This window comes from Myotis lucifugus, unplaced genomic scaffold (genome assembly GCF_000147115.1).
Source record: "Myotis lucifugus unplaced genomic scaffold, Myoluc2.0 scaffold_110, whole genome shotgun sequence".
Classification (NCBI taxonomy): domain Eukaryota; kingdom Metazoa; phylum Chordata; class Mammalia; order Chiroptera; family Vespertilionidae; genus Myotis; species Myotis lucifugus.
The window spans coordinates 608358-626962 of NW_005871158.1; the positions used below are offsets into that span (position 1 = coordinate 608358).

General features: G+C 40.5%; 1 protein-coding gene across 3 annotated transcripts in view; it reads left to right on the forward strand.

Annotated features, from left to right (window-relative positions):
• Positions 1-18605, forward strand: part of LRRC8C (leucine rich repeat containing 8 VRAC subunit C) — a 49876-nt gene that overhangs the window by 13166 nt on the left and 18105 nt on the right. For 2 of the 3 annotated variants that reach the window (XM_006093159.3, XM_023757669.1), the window contains exon 2: positions 6763-6904. In XM_006093159.3, the coding sequence (XP_006093221.1) occupies positions 6767-6904 (138 nt within the window). In that variant the 5' untranslated portion in view covers positions 6763-6766. The other variant, XM_014459574.2, reaches the window with a different exon arrangement.

Below are 18605 nucleotides of genomic sequence, written 5' to 3' on the forward strand. Positions count from 1 at the left end.
ATATGCCAAGCGGTATTTTCTAGGTAGTTGGGATACATCACTCTACAAAACAGAACTGGCAAAGTCCCTGCCTTCATGAAACTTATATTCTTGTCAGAGGAGACAGACAACATATTAAGGAACATATAATAAGTATTTGTTGACAGGTTGGATTGGGGGTGTAAGAGACAAAGCAGAGCCAGGGATGACTCCAAGACATATGGCCTCAGCAGCTGGAAAGAGGAGTTGCCATCAACTATGACAGGAAAGTTCTGAGAGAAGAGCTTTGGTGGGCATACAGGAGGTGGGGAGAAGGGAATGGAGCTAGAGTTGGTTTGGAACATAATGAATTTCATGTGTCTAGTGGCTGTCCAGATGGAGATGTCAAGTAGGCAGCTGGTTCCATGACTCAATACTGGTATAAATTTGTGTTTAGTACAGATGCTAATTAAAGCATTGTGACTAGATGTATCTCCAGGAGAATGAGTGAGTTAGGGAAAAGAAAACCCCAAAGACTAAGCACTGGGCACTCCTCAGACAGGCCAGGGAGAAGAGAAGGGAACAGCAAAGAAGTTAAGAAGGAACAGCCAAGGAAGTAGGAAAATTTAATGGCTCTGATGTCCTGCAAGTCAAGTAAAGAATGGTCCTGCCCTAGCCGAGTTGGCTCAGTAGATAGAGCATCGGCCTAGAGACCAAAGGGGCCCAGGTTTGATTCCGGTCAAGGGCTCATACCTTGGTTGGAGGCTCCTCCCTGGCCCAGGCCCTGATTGGGGCTCGTGTAGGAGGCAACCAATTTGATGTGTTTCTCTCACATCGATGTTTCTGTCTTTCCCTCTCTCTTCCACTTTCCCTAAAAATCAATAGAAAAATATCTTCGGGTGAGGATTAACTAAAAAAATTTTAAAAAGAAAAATATGGTCATATTGTGCCAATGCTGCTGATAGAGTAAGTAGGTGAGGGCTAAGAATTGACTGTTAGATTTAGCAACATAGGTGAATAATGTATGTAGTGGGGGAGGGGGGAGGTTCTGTAGAATTCATATTTGACATGCTCAGGAATTATTGAATTGTTTAATTTCACTTTTAAGGAGCCACTCACCATGTTACTGATATGATAGAATGGGCCCTTGTTTCCTTGAACCGTGTATAATTGTACTGTCTAAAGATGATGCCAGAAAAAATCTGGAACAAAGCACAAGTTAGCTGTTTCCACCTGATAGCCATAGAGGAACAATGTTAACAGTCAAGTTTGAATCAAAGTAGAATAAGTTTGATGTTCTTCAAGTCATGGGTTAAAAGAGTAGAATTTGTTCTGTGTCATTAATTCTGGAAAATATAATACTAAAATTCTCCTGAGAGGAATGAAGATAGTTTCAGGAAGAGTCAAATAAATAAAAGCAATAAAAAAAACTCTGGATTTGCAACCACTTTACCAATATTCTTTAACAAAGGATTATATGCCATGATAAATTTGAGAGGTAAAGGTTTTTGGCTAATAAAGCCATTAAGATGACTTTTGATAATAAATGTTTTAATAAAGGAAGTGCACATTGATTTCTGCAATAGGACACAGAGCAGAAAAATTTAAAACTTTATATATATTTTAATTTAAAAATACTAGAATCTCTTGATTGAAGTTGAAATGCCATATTTCCAAAGACATTACTTAATTAGACAAACTAAAATCTTACATAACAAGTTGGAGATTGGAGTTTAAAAAATATATAAAGATATCATCTGCATTTCTACTAGTAAAACAAACAAAAAATTTAGTAAAAATAAAATTATGCTGATTGAGCTTCTGGGGGAAAAAAATATTTAATCCCAGCAGTTTATTCAGAAATGACTGCTACAGCTTAAGATGTTAGTTCTTGAAATGGTCACAAATCACATGGAAACTATAATAATAATGAAAGAAATCAAGTGTGGTTGTCACTGTAATGTATGACTTTCAGAGGTGCTGAAATTTGTGTAAGAAGAATACTAAACAGTTTTTAGTTAAGAAAGCAAAAGGTCTATCATCCTCTTTTCAGTTTTGGAGTTTTTTATTCAACACTCCCCCCTTTTTTTGCATTAAAACTTATTCCAAAGATTACTGCTGTGCTAGATATTGACTTTGAGCCTTGTGATATGTTAAAACAATAAAGTCTGTATGTACTTACATCTGTGTGTATATTATACATCTAACTACATTTATGTGTAGTATTTATGTACATACATATATGAGCATGTACATACAAGGTGCACATAAACACACACACACACACAAGAGGTTATGTACATTGAGTTGAGTGATAACACTAAAAGGCTATGTCATTTTGACCAGCTGTTTCTCTAACAAGTCTTGAAATCCATCTTAACTAGGCTGTGCCAATATTAGGAAGCAGTAGATAACCCTTACGTTTCTTAGATTCTTAGTCTATTTTCCATGTTAAGAGAATGATGCCTGTGAAGACAATTCAGCCAAAGCCAATTCACCTCACCTGTAATGAATGCCCAGGATTTTTTCAAGGAGAGCTATAGATAAAGGAACATGAACCTCTACCTTAGTGGTTCTCAAAGTGTGGTTCATGGAACCCTGGTAGTCTAAACCTTTTTAAGGGGTCCACAAGGTCAAAATTATTATTTTTTAATTCTCATCTGAGGATATGTTTTATTGATTTTTAGAGAGAGAGGAAGGGAGAGAAAGAAACATTGATGTAAGAAAGAAACATTGATCGGTTCTTCCCCCTCAACCTAGGTATGTGCCCTGACTGGGAATCAAACCCACAATGTTCTAACCAACTGAACCACCCAGGCGGGGCCCAAATTATTTTTTAATGCTAAGATGTTTTTTGCCTTTTTCACTGGTGGTACAAAAGCGATGGTGGGTGAGGTGTCTTAGCATGAATCAAAATAGAGGCACCAGACTGTACTATAGAGATTGTATTCTTCATTTGCACACACTGCTTTAAAAAAATGGCCAGTTTTATGTAATGTCCTCATTGCAGCAGTAAAATTACGATTTTAATAACTCTCAACCCTTGGCTGCATATTGTATTAATACCCTGTGGTGAGGGTGAAGAACATATAAAATAAGTATAATGCGTGTCTCAAGAGAAAGTCCTTACTTGAGTTGAAAGTTGAATTAGCTCCTTTATCATATTACACCATTTTTACTTGAATGAAACAAATGATTATTCAGACTTCAGTATGTGGAAGACATTTTTTCAAAATGAACAAAATGACACTTTAAAAAGAACAACTGATATATCAGTTATACGTGCTGCCAGAAATGAAATTCAGACTTTCAAATGATGATTAAAATTTTGGAAATCTTATACTCACCACTATGAGTTTGACAGCTTTGCATTACTTAAAAGCGTTTCTGATGAAAGTAGTGGTGATATTAATGAATATGATTTTTTTAATCCTCACCCAATGATATTTTTTCCATTGATTTTTTTTTTAAAGAGAGAGTGGAGGGGATGTAGGAAGGGAAAAGAGAGACAAACATCAATGTGAGAGAGACATCGATTGGTTCCCTCTCACACGCTCCCCTACCAGGAACAGGGATCAAACCTACAACCAGGGTACGTTCCCTTGACCAGGAATCAAAACTGCAACCCTTCAGTCCATGAGCAGATATTCCAACCACTGATCAAACCGGCCAGGGCATGAACATGAATTTTAATATAATTTGTAAACATTTGGAAGAGCTACATAACTCAGCGATCTAATATTCTCCAGATGACCAATGCATATTGTTAAAAATCATGCATAGGTAAAAGATCAATTCAAAGTGCAAGATAGGTGAATGAGTTTTAATATCAACAGTTTGAAAAGTTGATAGTTTTCAGATTCCATATTGCAGCTAACCAAGTCAGTTTGATATGTTATCAAAAATTAATATCCACAATTATATGAAAAGGCTATGAAGGCACTTCTCCCTTTTCCAAACACGTATCTGATTCATAAATTTTAATCAAGACAACATATTTCAACAGATTGAATGCAGAAGCAGATATGAGGACCCAGTTATCTTCTATTAAGCCAGATGTTAAAGAGATTTGCAAAAATGTAAAACAAGCCCTAACTGGTTTGGCTCAGTGGATAGAGCGTCGGCCTGCGGACTGAAGGGTCCCGGGTTCGATTTCGGTCAAGGGCATGTACCTTGGTTGTGGGCACATCCCCAGTGGGGGTGTGCAGGAGGCAGCTGAGCGATGTTTCTCTCTCATCGGTGTTTCTGATTCTCTATCCCTCTTCCTTCCTCTCTGTGAAAATCAATAAAATATATATTTTTTTAAAAAAAACATAAAACAATGCCATTCTTATTTTTTGTTTTATAGAATATAATTATTTTTATAGCATATTTTATGTTACCATGAAATGGGTTTATTATTTTAAATGAATGAATATATATTTTTTTAATTTCTTGGTTTTAACTTCTAATATGGTAAATGTTGATAAGTACAGCCCACATTTAAAAAAAAGCTCTTTGAACACCCCATCTATTTTAGAATGTGAAGGAGTCCTGAGATAAAAAAGTTTTGGGGTTTTTTGTTTTGTTTTGTTTTTGTTATTTCTCACCCAAGGATATTTTTCCATGATTTTTAAAAGAGTGGAAGAGAGGGGTGGAGGGGGAAAGTGAGAGAAACATCATCGATTGATTGCCTCCTACAAAAGTCCCAACCAGGCTGGGTATTGAACCTGAAACCCAGGTACATGCCCTTGACCAGGAATTGAACCTGTGACCCTTGGTGTGATAGCCGACACTCTAACCACCAGCCAGGACAAGATTAAAAAGTTTGAGGACCAGTTCTTTACATAGGTGCATTTTATTCCTGAAATTGCTCCCCACTTCAAAGAGCAAGCCCAAATCCTTCCAAGGTGTTCAGCAACCTATCATGAAGGACACAGCAACCAAATCTATCAAAGAAGGTGGACTAGAGCACAGGTACTGAACTTGTCACTGCAGCAGAGTAGGGCCACCCCAGATCTGATTTGGACAAGCGTTGCTCCATGAACAAGCATCCGAATTCACTCATTTATTTACTCAACAGACAGTGTTGAGGGCTTCTTGTTCGCAGACGCTGCGGTGAGTGATGGGGATGTGAAATAGAAGATGATAGCTTCTGAAGCAAGCTTGGAAATTAAGATGAGTTGGTGTCTGTCTGTGACTACTGCTGGAACAACCATGACTTGAAACATTCGAGGCAGTGAGATTGCATGGATTCATTGAGAAAAGAGGTCATGAAGTGTCAGAAAAATCAAACTTTGAGCTAGTTTGGAATTTTAATGGCACTAAGAATACACATTTATTTAGCTTGCGTGGCTTACCTACAACATGTTTTGGAGAATGCATCTGTGTAACATAGGTTCTACCTTCAAATAGCTTGCAGCCTAGTGTTAGTAACAAAATGGAGTTAAGAAAGTTGTGTTTTGGTAAAATAAGGAAGTCATATCAAATGCACAGATGCCAAGTAGATAGGTCTTAGGTGAGAGCTGCACCAAGCAGCTGAATTTTCAACACTGTATTAAGAAACAAATCCAAGAGGAAGACATATTGCTGCTTAAGAAAAGGTCAGATAAAGCAGCAAGACAGAATGGGTAACATTATAATGGTTTCCAAAGATAACCACCAGTAAATTCAAAGAACAGTGGCTTTTCTTTGCGCTGTTTATTGTACAGCCTTTAATTCGGCATTAGGGAAGAGAGCTCCAGGAAACAAAGAAGGCTTGGGAGAATAAGCACTAAATGTAGCCTTTCCCCTGTCTTAATTAGACTCTTTAATAACCAGGACAAATGTAGTAGTGAGCTAGATTATTGGATCCAACGATGGCAAAAGGGTGAGAAATTTCCTTTTAGTCCTCCTTAGCCACTCTTTCTTGTTGCCATAAGGTAAGGAAAGAATATTCCTTCTCACAGTAGCAGGATGAGTAGCTTCAAGTCCTCGATCTTAATAAAAGCAGTGGGACTGAGCGCTGAGAAAGGGGAATACAGACTAAGAAAAGGATGCGGCCAATTCCCATTTTCCCAGAGTCTCCAGTGCGGCCTATTCATTTATCTTCTGTCATTTAGATAGAGGTAAGTGTTTTCAGGACCAACTGATTTCTCAGAAGAGATAAAGGATAAGTTTGAGGCTCACAGTAAAATGTGATAAGTACAGGAAATAGAAAAAGATATCAAGTCAAAAGAACAGGGACCAAAAGGGGGGGGGGTGTTGCAACAAAATGAAGATCACCCCAGTCCCCCTCTGCCCCTACCACCACCATCAATGAAAATCTTCCCTCTTACAAGACAAGGACCATATGGCAAAGTTGTTTGCCTTCCCCAAGGAGCAAGCAAAATACTTTACATATAGGGTGCAGTAGAAAATGAACACAAACCAATGCTGAGATGACACTTACAAAATAGTTTAAAGCAGCAACCCAAAATGGTAAGATTAATAGCAAAAATATATCTAAGGCTAGGCTCTGCTTTCTCTGGTGCCCTCTTGTTCTGTTTAAGAGAGAATCCAGGAAATAATGGATTCTGAGACTGCTCTGCCATGGACTGTCTGGTCCATGTAGAGCCAAAGGGAACCAGCTTACTGGACAGTAGTGAGTGAAGGAACTTGTCTTTTTCCTGCGAGGCTCCTTATTTTAGTCAATGACTTATGAAAACACCAACGTGCCGTGATCACTACTATTGTAACTCAGATCACTATTTCTGGAGGGTTGAAGCAGCATCTCGAATGTTGTTAACAATGGAGTATGTTGTGCATGCAGATCAATGAGTTCACCAATAATCTCTCCTTTCTCAGAAACATGATTCCCGTGACAGAGTTCCGGCAGTTCTCTGAGCAGCAGCCTGCCTTCCGGGTGCTGAAGCCGTGGTGGGATGTGTTCACCGATTACCTCTCCGTGGCCATGCTGATGATCGGGGTGTTTGGTTGTACTTTACAGGTAGGTGCCTAGACTCATGTCAGATGGAGCCACAGCAAGATGGTCATTGAAACCCTTACAAGAGCTGGCTCTGTGATTTTCACCAAGTAAATGTTAGTTGCTCTTCAATCCTTGTGGATGATGCTTATAATCATGGCAGGGAGCCTGAAGCCCTGATTTACTGGACTTTTCTAATAAGGTAAATATGGTACTCGTAAGGTTTCACTGAGCCCAAACAGAAGTAAGGGGAGTCAAATAGTATTTGATGTCACTAACATTAAAGGTAGTCCTTTATCTTTCAAAGTTGGCTTTATGGTAAAATATAGCATGTATAGCCACGGCGCCATTTATATTGTCAAAATGGAACTCTTTTCTTTACCTCTTCACTAACCCCTGATAATATTTTATGGAAGAACATTTTTATGATATATCATTATTAATTTTATCCATTGTTTAGTTTTGAATTAAAAGGTAGCCCAATCAAAATTTATTCTATATAGATGCTATGTATTCATATATTGAATCCAGGTAATTTTTGTATGCCTACTATGTGCCAGGCACTGTACTTTGAGGGTATATATATATATATATATATATAGAGAGAGAGAGAGAGAGAGAGAGAGAGAGAGTTTATTTGGGAGGTAAAACTGAATAAACCGGCAATCAGGAAAGGTTGTATTAACTCTGATGGGTGTATCCATAAGCAATAAGGGAGTGCAAAGGAGGGGTGCTTGGCTTGGGAACAAGAGAAAAGGGGATGGTTGTATTAAAATTTAGACAACCAGCTGAAGTTAGGGAGAGGGAGATGAGGGTGGAGAGGGTGCCAGGAAGAGGAAGGGAAGTTCTAAGTCATGGACGTGAGAAAGAACAGGGCAACTTCAGGAAATTCAGTGAGTGTCATCAGCATGAGAGTTGAAGCCTGAATGGAATCACACAAGGGGAACTGGCCAGTGAGATGATGTTAGTGATAACATTAAAGAGTGATTGAAGGAAAAAGGGTGCATCTGAAGAAGACTAAGAAGAGGCAGCTGTAAGAACGGGTGGAAACGGGAGGAGGGGCTCAGAAGTCAAAGGCAGGTGTGGTTAATGATGGCAGGCAGTACAACTAGTTCATGGACTACGGAGAGAAAAGTAGCAACTAGGCCAGCCATGGGCAAACTACGGCCCGCGGGCCGGATCTGGCCCGTTTGAAATGAATAAAACTAAAAAAAAAAAAAGACCGTACCCTTTTATGTAATGATGTTTACTTTGAATTTATATTAGTTCACACAAACACTCCATCCATGCTTTTGTTCCGGCCCTCCGGTCCAGTTTAAGAACCCATTGTGGCCCTCGAGTCAAAAAGTTTGCCCACCCCTGAACTAGGCCATTAGAAATCTTAGTTTCAGTGGGTGGATGGAAGTTAAAGTAAAGGCTGGGGCGAGGTACTTCAGAATCCCTTCACCGTTTGCACCCAGAAGTACAACTTGGCAGTTACAGAATAGTCACAGGGATGTAGATTATAGCATAGGAAATATTGTCAGTAATACTGTAATAACCATGTACAGTGCCAGTTGGGTACTTGAAATATCAGGGGGAACACTTTGTCAAGTATACGATTGCCTAACCCCTCTGCTGTACACCTGAAACCAGTACAAAATAATATTGAATGTAAACTGTAATTGAAAACAAAAGGCTGTGGGGTAGAGTGACTTTCAGGTAAAACAGCTGAGAGGAAGAGGGGTTTGGAAGAGAGAAAAGTAGAAGTGGTGCAGAGTAAAAATAAAGGCCTTTTTAAAGCCGATTTTAACTCTAGTTAACACGTAGTGCTTCCTCTGTGTCAGGCATTATTCTGAACATGTTACATATATTTTAACTCATTCATCCTCATGGCAACCCTAAGACGGAGGTACTGCTATTATCCCCATTTACAAATGAGACAGCTCAGGCACAGAGCGTTTTGGGCATCCTCCCAAGGTGGGTGGCAAAGCCCTTATCAAACCCAGACAGTTTGGCCCCAACTTTCCTGTTCTTAATCCCTAACACCATGCTACCTTTTACTTGGCTGAAAAAATGTTGCCTTTTCCCTTTCTCCAAAAAAAAAAAAAAAAAGAGCAATGAAAACCTAGAGTTTGAAAGAGAGGAAAGGCATAAATTCATCTATAAATAAAACAAATAGTTGTTGAAGAATCTACTGTGTGCCAGGCACTGTTCTAGGAGCCAAGAATTATCAATACAGGTTGGAAAAAAATAAAAGAATTAATGTCCCAACCTTAGGGAACTTATATTCTATGGAAAAAACCAGCAGCAGAAGGAAAATCAATTAGTAAAGTACATATGTTAGAAGGTAATAAGGGCAATGGAAAAAAAATCGAACATACGAGGACTGTAGGAGGTCCCAGCAGCTGAGATTAGGAGTTGCAATTCTCAAACAGGCTGACCTGAAGGGGACTTAGACCAAGGAATTGCAGGAGGTGCAGGAGCAGGCCATGCAGATGTCCGGGGAGGAGCCTTCCAGGCAGAGGGAACAGCAAGAGCAAGGAACACATAGGCAGAGGGTTCACACAGGACCCTTCTGTGGGAGAATTTGACATTTACTTTCTCAGCTTGCTAACACTGTGTTTCTGGAGACCTGATAAAGGTAGAATGTTAGTGTTACTAGGCAACATTGTTTATGATGTAAGTGACTGCTGATTGGTCAACGGCAGCTGGGCTGGTAGGAAGCCATAGTATAGAACTTCCGTGATTGTGGTGACATTAGTAACTAGGCATGTCCTTTGACACGTGGAAGAGGTATCTATTGGGTTACAAGAGATGTGGGCTCCTTTGGAACATAAGGCTTTTAAGCCAGGGTAAATCCAGACTCTGCCTACAGTGGAAGTCTTTTCCTTGCACCTGGGCTGATCCAGGGAGGAGAGGCTCAGGAAGAGCCTAGCTCCTGGGCAGCAGCGTGGACCACTATACAGACAGTGACAAGATCCCCCAAAGGGGGAAGCCTGATGTCACCGTGCTGGCAAGCTGTGACTCCATCCTCTACCTTTCTAAGTGATTCTGGTGCTGAGGGAGGTTTGTAATAGTCTTGTAAGTCTGAATGTGGAGATGAACCTAGAAAGACCCCAGGTGATGTTATAGGCCTGAAGCAGGGGCATCCCTGACATGTTGAAGGAAAAGCCAGGAGGCCAGAGAAGAGTGCGTGAGTGGAGGAGAAGAATGAAGTCCGGAGAAGCCTTGGAGTCTTTGTAAAGGTATTGGCTTTGCCCTGAGTGAGATGGGACATGTTTGGAGGAGTCTGAGCAGAGGGTGGTCAGTATGTGACTTAGGTTTGAACAAGACCCTTCTGGGTGCTGAGAGTGCAGTGCGGCGGCAAGGACAGAAGCGGGATTATTTAGAAGGCCACCACAATGAACCAGGCAAGACATGAAGCAGATGGCTTGGACCAGGATTAAAGTAGTGGTTCTGGATATATTTTAAAAGAAAATCACTAAGATTTGTTGAAAGATGGAATGTGAGGTATGAGAGAAAACGAGAAATAAAAAATGACTCTAACAGTGGTTAGGTCTGAGCAACTGGAAAATGTTTTAAGCATGTTAAGTTAGAGATATGTGTTAGCTCCCCAAGTAGAAATGTTAAATAGGCAGTTGGATACAAGACGCAGGAGATCAGGGAAGTGAAGAGCGATCATCTCAGGAGGAAGGAGGTGATGGAACCAGGCTGGAGGATCATCCTTGACTTGGTCGAGGGAGCACCTTCCACCAACATTGGGATGGTGGGTATAGGTGCATTTTATTGGGGCAGAGGGAGGAGAGAGGCAGAGAGAGACGGGCGTGTATGCCTCATGGCTTCTGTGGAATAGAAAGTGGCACATGTGCTGAGAGATTGAGGGTGAGGAAGACAGGATGTGGCAACAAGGAAGGGAGCAGAGTAGGATCCTTAAGGAGAAGGGCAAAGATTTGGAATGGCCAGTTCAGGAAACAGAGGGAGGTGACACAGAGCAGCAGGAAGACTGCACATCCGCCTTCCTTTGTCATTGTACCCAGCACCCAGCACCACCACAAGCACGAGGTTCGCTTCTCTGTGTACATAGTCCATGGCAGGAGGAAATGCAGAAAAGAGAAACCTCACAGGAAATCTTTAAGAGCTAGTAGTGAACTTGGAAAAAATGAACACAAAAGGAGAGCATGTGCCTATGAAAATATCTGTAATGAACATCACTTGGGAGGTGTGCCGCAGTGACTGCAGGAGGGGATTCCAGCACAACTTCAGCATCTTTCCTGGCCCACGGTCAGAATCACCTCCCCAGGCCCAGCCCCCATCGTGGGTCTCTGCTGTACAGAAGCTCTCTCTCGCTCCACTTAGCACCCTACTCTGCACCACCCCCACCACCACCACCCACATTCTTTGCCCACTCCTCAGGCACATAACCTAACCTGGGCCCGTCGCACATAGGCCTATTTCATCCTTCCAGCCTTTCAAAAGAAAATGGAGGCAGCTGACTGTGTACAGGAAATGTAGTCTGAGATGTCAGGGTTCTGAAAAGAGACTGAGATGCCCCAAAGGAATGTTGCATCAGAATATGAAGACCACCAGGCTCAGCACATTTATGGAGTGGACCACCTTATTCAACATATCTCTGAGCACCAGTGATATAGCAGGCATTGTGTGGGGCTACAGACACTGAAAGAGAAATACCGTGCAGCCCCTGCCATCAGGTTACTAATAGTCTAAAGCGCATAGAAATACATAAGCAATGTCATTCAGTGTATAAGCGCCTTTAGAACCTTAAATATGACGCTATCATCTCAGCTACTGGGAGTTAGAGACTTGAGGAGGTAAAAATTGAGCCTAGTCTCAAAGAATGAGTATACAAAATTAAATGTATATTTTACAAATCATATTTCTTTTATTTTTTAATATTTTTATTGATTTCAGAGAGAGGGAGAGAGAGAGAAACATCAATGATGAGAGATAATCAATGATTGGCTGCCTCCTGCACACCCCACACTGGCGATCGAGCCCGCAACCCGGCATGTGCCCTGACCAGGAATTGAACCGTGACTTCCTGGTTCATAGGTAAATGCTCAACCACTGAGCCACACCGGCCAGGCTTAAATATATATTTTAGAAAGAGGAATGGAAGAAAAAGGTCAGTGGAATCATGTCACAAAGCCCTGTAGTGTGATTGTGTCACAAAGCCCTCATTAATTGGCGCAGATGGCATTTAGGGGCATTTCCTCACACATCCCGTCCTATCCAGAGTGCTAATAGCGCTTGCATTGAGTGACATTGGTAAAGACCCTGTGCTAGGACCTATATGTGCTTTAGCTCCCAGAATGAACCTGTGGAAGAAGAAGATAGTTCTGAAGCATAAAAGGTTCCGTAACTTGCCCCAGAGCCAAGAGGGAAGCAGCAAGCGTTCAGATCTCAGGATGATTTTGTAGCATGTGTCTTTCACCCCTGTGCTCACTGGTATGGAATACAGTGGGGCCTTGACTTAAGAGTGTCCCCGACTAACGAGTTTTTCGAGATACGAGCTGTCTCTCGGCCGATTTTTTGCTTTGAGTTTCGAGCTAAAATTCGGGTTATGAGCCAGCTTCAGATACCCCACCGCTAGTTGGCGCAGTGAACGTCACAGTGATTTGACATACGAGTAATTTGAGTTACGAGCTCCGTCACGGAAGGAATTAAACTCGTAAGTCAAGGCCCCACTGTATTATGGAACTACTACACTTGTACAGATTGTGTGGCCAACTGTGGGCTTGTAAAACAGGATTTTAAATATAAAAACAAATGCAAATGACTAAGGGTTTAAAATAGAAAGTTATAAAAAGAGTGACTTTTCTGTTTGACAGTTTAGATTTTTTTAAAAAATTATTTACCTGCTATAAAAAAGAATAACTTTCAAACTATATAAACATATTTTTAAAAAAGGAAATATGTTGCAAATTACTAAAGGAAGTAAAACCAACCAGTATCCATATAACAAGTGAATGTTCCTTAGGAAAATGTAAGTTCTTATTTTAGCCCTACTGTGATAATTGACTTATGATTGATAACTTCATAAATAAAGGTTCTCTGTGATGCTCAAATATTTTTCCTGTTTACAAGGTGATATTACAATCTATCTATATAAAAGCCTAAGCAACCATTACGACCAGTCAACCGCTCAACTGGTCACTATGATGCGCACTGACCACCAGGGGGCAGTCGCTCAATGCAGGAGCTGCCCCCTGGTGGTAAATGCTCTCCCATAGTGGGAGCACAGCCCAGCCAGAAGCCAGCAGTAGGCGCAGTGGGCCTGGGCGCTGCAGGAGCAGCCAGGCTTGGGCTCTTTCCCGGCCCCCTACCGCTTCAGGCCCTGCTATATCTCTGGGGGATCAGGCCAAAACCAGCAGTCTGACATCCCCCAAGGGGTCCCGGGTTATGAGAGGGTGCAGGCCAGGCTGAGGGACTCCACTGGTGCACGAATTTGATTTTCCTTTTATAAAGTGAAAATGCAATCATTGTTTCTGATCTTATTTATACAACAAATTAATTCTTAGGGTTTGAAAACCGGACAAATCAAATCTCAGGTAGGGTGAGAAGAGCATAGATTGGTGATAAAATAGTAATCCAATAACTTTTTGATTGTTTTCTAAATCAGCAGTCGCCAACCGGTGGTCCTCGGACCACTGGTGGTCCATGAGGTCCGAAAGGTTGGCGACCCCTGTTCTAAATGACTTCTTCCAATGGCAAATAATAGTTGAGTCTCTCTCTGTTTACTCCTAAAAGATTATGTTCCTAAAGATTTAACACTACACAGCTTTGAAAATACTGGGGGAAAGAGGAAGTTATTATTTGCCAATACAGTGTTGATTTTTTTCTTGCCCTGATGTAAAAGAATTAGAATCCACACTCTTGTCTCACTCATCTGACAAGTATTTGTTCATTTCTTAGCAAGTAGCTGTTTTCAAGTCTGCCATGGAATAAGAGCGCATACTATAAAGAGCACTGCTTAGATTACATCTGCCCACATAAGAAACAAATATAAACTCATTGTAAAGCAAGCGAGTGCGTGTAGTATCCTATTCCGGTACAGTCATACACCCTCAAGGACCAATCGTGTAAACACCCAACGCTGTGCTATAAACAACACTATTCAAAAACTCAACACACTTAATAAAATAGACCAAATCCTCAAAGGTCAACACGTTGCCTCCTGGAAAAATAAGATTGCTTTAGATCTCTGCTCAGTGACTCAGGTTATCTTATTAATACCAAATCCAAAACAGCCCACAGACAGGTCATTACCAAATATAGAGTTAGCAGTTAGAAACCAGAAACAGGAACTGGAAGATACAAGCCCCCTGGAAGCCCTAGGGGACAGCTCTGTGACTATTACACAGGAAAGACATTTCCTGCTTTCTGAATTGTGTGTGTGTGTGGGGGGGGGGGGGGGGAGTGTTGAAGGGAGGTGGAGAGAATGATTTCAATGGCTTGAAACCACCTACAAAAAGTCCCTGCAGACTTAACCCAATCACCAGGAGCAAACTGGCTGAAGTTAACTTCTGCTTCTCTGAGTTGGAGCCAATAGTGCCAACTCCATGGCCAATGGCCTTCAGGAGAAAATGCTCACAAACAGTTCACTGGAAACTGTAGTTGGTAAATAATAGAGACGCCAGAGTGATTTCAGAGGAGCTCACTTTGATAATGTGCCCTGAATTTTTGCTTCTGTCTCCCTCCCCCTCCTCTGTCCCACACTGTCTGGATTTCTAGTATATCTTTCTCTTTTGCTCAATCTCAATTTAGAGATCGAAGCTCAGAAATTCATACTTAGATTGGCCTATTGTTAAAGGTGAAACTCAGAGCACAGATGAAATCGCTGATAGCACTAATGGGTAGCCTTATAATGAAGACCTCCTCTATTTTAGAGTATCTATATACCCACATGCCACCCACCATTCTACTTGGGTGTTTGGAGAATATGAAACAAAAGTCATTTGTTGGTGAAAATAATTTTAAAGAACAGCCTTTCTCACATCTGTAGGGATAGTGGTGGATATTTTAAGAGAAAAACACTGTTTCAAAATCCCTGTTACATCTAGAAACAAAAATATGCCTTAGTTAGGAAGTCTTGTCATGGTGGTTTATTCAAACTGATACTTTTCATTTTCCCTAGAACTTTACCTCTTGTCATCTGTCACCTTGACAATTTAATGTGCAGTGCATGCCTGGCCGCAAGAATAATATACGAGTGCCTTTCACCTCACCCTCTTGGGTTTAACACAGGGCATGAATCTAAATGCCTTTTTTAGATCTTCTGATGCCACCCAATGCCAATCAGTGGATGAGGGGCATTTCCTTTGCTCTCACTGTTATGGATGGTTATGATCATGTTGCCTATTGATTAATGATACATCTTTTCCCTCAACAAATTATTGACAGAGCACTGGGTTTTTCCTATAAGAAGCAAGTGAGATTTACTCTCTGTAGTTGATCTGTGGGTGTAAATCACCGAAACCTGTGTTTAAAGGTCTCTATTAAGTGGGTTTGCTGTGATATGGACGCGATGATCTTGTGTTTCAAATCTGAGCCCTGGACTTGGTGGTGCTCCCCAAGCCCCTGACCCTATCAGGCAAACAGATCCACTCTTCCTCTTCTGCCCTCACTCGGTTCCTCTCACAGTCCTCTCTTTCTCGTTTCACTGAGAACATCTGACTCCTCTCAGTCACCACACAAAGGCCCTGTGGTAAGGATTCGGCCAATATCGGGACAACATTTTTATTGCAAAGCTGGGAAGTTTCTAGGTTATGTCTGGAGTCTTCTCTTTAACATAGAGTGCTGTTCCTTCTTCCCCTATGCTACTGTTTTCCTTTATAAACGCCTACATTTTTATGTTTATTTTATAATGCCTACTGTTGTGAAACACCTAGTTTTATATAACAAAAACAAAATTAATTCAGTGTTTGTTTTGTATCCACTTTTCAAAATATGAAATAAAATACTCCCAATGAGAAAGATACATGACAACTAAGAGATATGTAACAAAAAATAAGATACCATTCAAAATAACAGTAAAAATGATTAAGTATCTAGATATTAAGCTGACCAAGAATACATAAGAACTCCATAGAAAACTTTTAAAATGTCTAATAAATGACATGTAAAACAATTTGGATAAATAGAAAGATATTGTATGTCCTTGGATGGCACAGACTTGATATTATAAAGATGTCCAATCCCCACAAATTATATTATTAATTAAAAGCAATATTTACAAAATTCAGACTTGATTTTTTGAGAAATTTTATAATCATATCAAAATTTATATGAAGAGTACTCACTTGTGGTAGTGGGGAATAGGATGGCATAAGGGGGTGGATGAAAAGAAAGGGGAGGGGAGGGGAGGGGAAGAAAAAAGAAGAGGGAGAAAGGAACTGATTTACTATGCATTGAGTAACATAGATAATTCAACCCTCCACCCTTGAGGTCCCCCTCTCCCTACCCACCCCCCCGCCCACGGACACACATACACACACACACCACCCTGACTATATAAACTAATTTCTTCAAGTTTTGTTTACAGACTCTGAGTCAGATGCTCCATCTAAATCCTATTCATTTCTTCAACTGTAAACTTCTAAATCTCTATGCAAATATTTCTTTTGTATTTCATAAGAGGGAAATTTAACTCTAAATTTCATAATTGTGGAAAATCATTAGCTTTAAGATATCTCATCCTTTTGTTTCAAAAACAAAAATTTGTTGGCAAATTACCTCTAATTGACATAAACTCCATAAGGCTAAGCTTTATCAGTAGGATTTACTCCTGTATTCCCAGAACCGAGAACAGTATCAGGCACATATAGGAGCTCACCAGAATTTGTTCTGCAGAATAAAGGGGGTGAGTGAGTGGGAAATGTAGATGAGACATTTTTGTGTACAGTGACCATCTAATGGCCTTAGAAGGGGGCTGAGACCTTTGAATTACTATGTGCATTTTTTAGTATTTTACACCATAACCAAAGTCATTGTGAACAGTAGAAGAGAGAGACCAAAGACCCTTACAAGAGGCCTGGGTGAAGGTATTCTTAGCCTAAAATTGAGAAGATTAAAGGGAACATGAGAACAGACAGCAGATACCTGAAGGGCTGTTCCTGGAGATGCCCTTTCAGAGACCGAATGCCCTGGTGAGGGGGAGGCTGCAAGGAGAATCCATGTGTCATGAGAACCATGTTCATTTGTTCTTTACATATAATAAATAGTTCTTGGCAGTGCAGTTAGGCCATGATAAAAATGGCAAGATCCTGCCAAAAAAATAACCAACTACAATGTCAGATATAAGTGCTTTGAGAAAAATAAAACCATGTAAGGGAGAGAGTGACAGAGGTCCTCTTTAAATAGGGGGTCAAGGAAGTTCTCTTGGAAGAGGTGACATTTGAGCAGAACTAAAGGACCTGAGAGAGGGGGGGTCTGTGGGTACCTGGAAGAAGAACATTCCAGGCAAAGGAAACGGAAGAGGCCAGTGTGGCAGGTACAGAAGGAACCCGGGGGGAGTGACCCCTTTCAGTTTTTTCTTGCTTGGATCTACTTTGTTAGGCTTGACATCATCATTGACCCAAATTGAGTATCACCACTAATGCTTTGGAGCACTCGTGCTTCCACAAATATCAGGTGTCTTAGAGTTAAGCTTCCAGCTTTCAATATTATGACTTGTCAAAGTTAGGACAAAAGACTTAATCCTACAGTGTTTGGAAACTGGGACCTAGGGACTGCCAAAGCAATTAGCATTACCTCTTTGTTGACAGTTAATTGGCCACAGTGTGGCAGAAAATGTTAAGAGCATATATCATTGCCACTACAGGACTTTAAGCTGCCAAATAGGCAGGATTTATATATATATGGTTCATCTTTATTTGTCTGCTTGTCTTAGACTGAACATACACCCAACAAATGCGTTGAGTGAATTAATCCGCTCCAGCATCTCAAAGAAATCATCGTCTTAATAAAAATAATTATGCTGCCCTTATTGGGTGGCTCATTAGGTTGGAGCATCGCCATACTCCAAAAAGGTTGCCGGTTCAATCCTTGGTCCGGGAGTGCACAGGAGGCAATTGATAAATGTTTCTCTCTCCCCCTTCCTCTCTCTCTCAAATCAATAAAAGCATATCCTCGAGTGAGGATTAAAAATAATTATCATGCAAATGCAATTTAAAACTGCATTATAAACGGATGGAGGAAAGTTTTATGTGAGGTAATTATAAAAGTCTAAAAAGCAGCCAGTAGCAAAATGATTTTTCTTTGATTAACCGTAGCCTTCTGCAGATGATCATCCTTAGAATAATTAGCATAAATCCAGTGCCAAAGAAATGAGACAGGGCCTTATGTTTGTGCAGTAAACTTGGAGGAAAAGCCCTTTGAGGATGTGCTGTAATAGTGTGTTAATAAGAGATAAATCCTGATTTATATATGGTTATATGCCCTTATATGTTGGAAAACCATAGCTAAAATTTGTATAGAAAAAGAAATCATGCTGTTATGGCAAAGAAACGTAAAAAGCTACAGAAATTGAGGCACCTCATAAACCAAGTCATAGAGTTTTCTCAGTAAGACCTATGGAAGTATATGGGGTGAGGCAAAAGTAGGTTTACAGTTGTTCATATGGCAAATAATACAATAATTTATAAATAATAATACAAGAATAAACTCTGTTTCATGTACTCACAACTATAAACCTACTTTTGCCCCACCCTATATTTTACAGAAC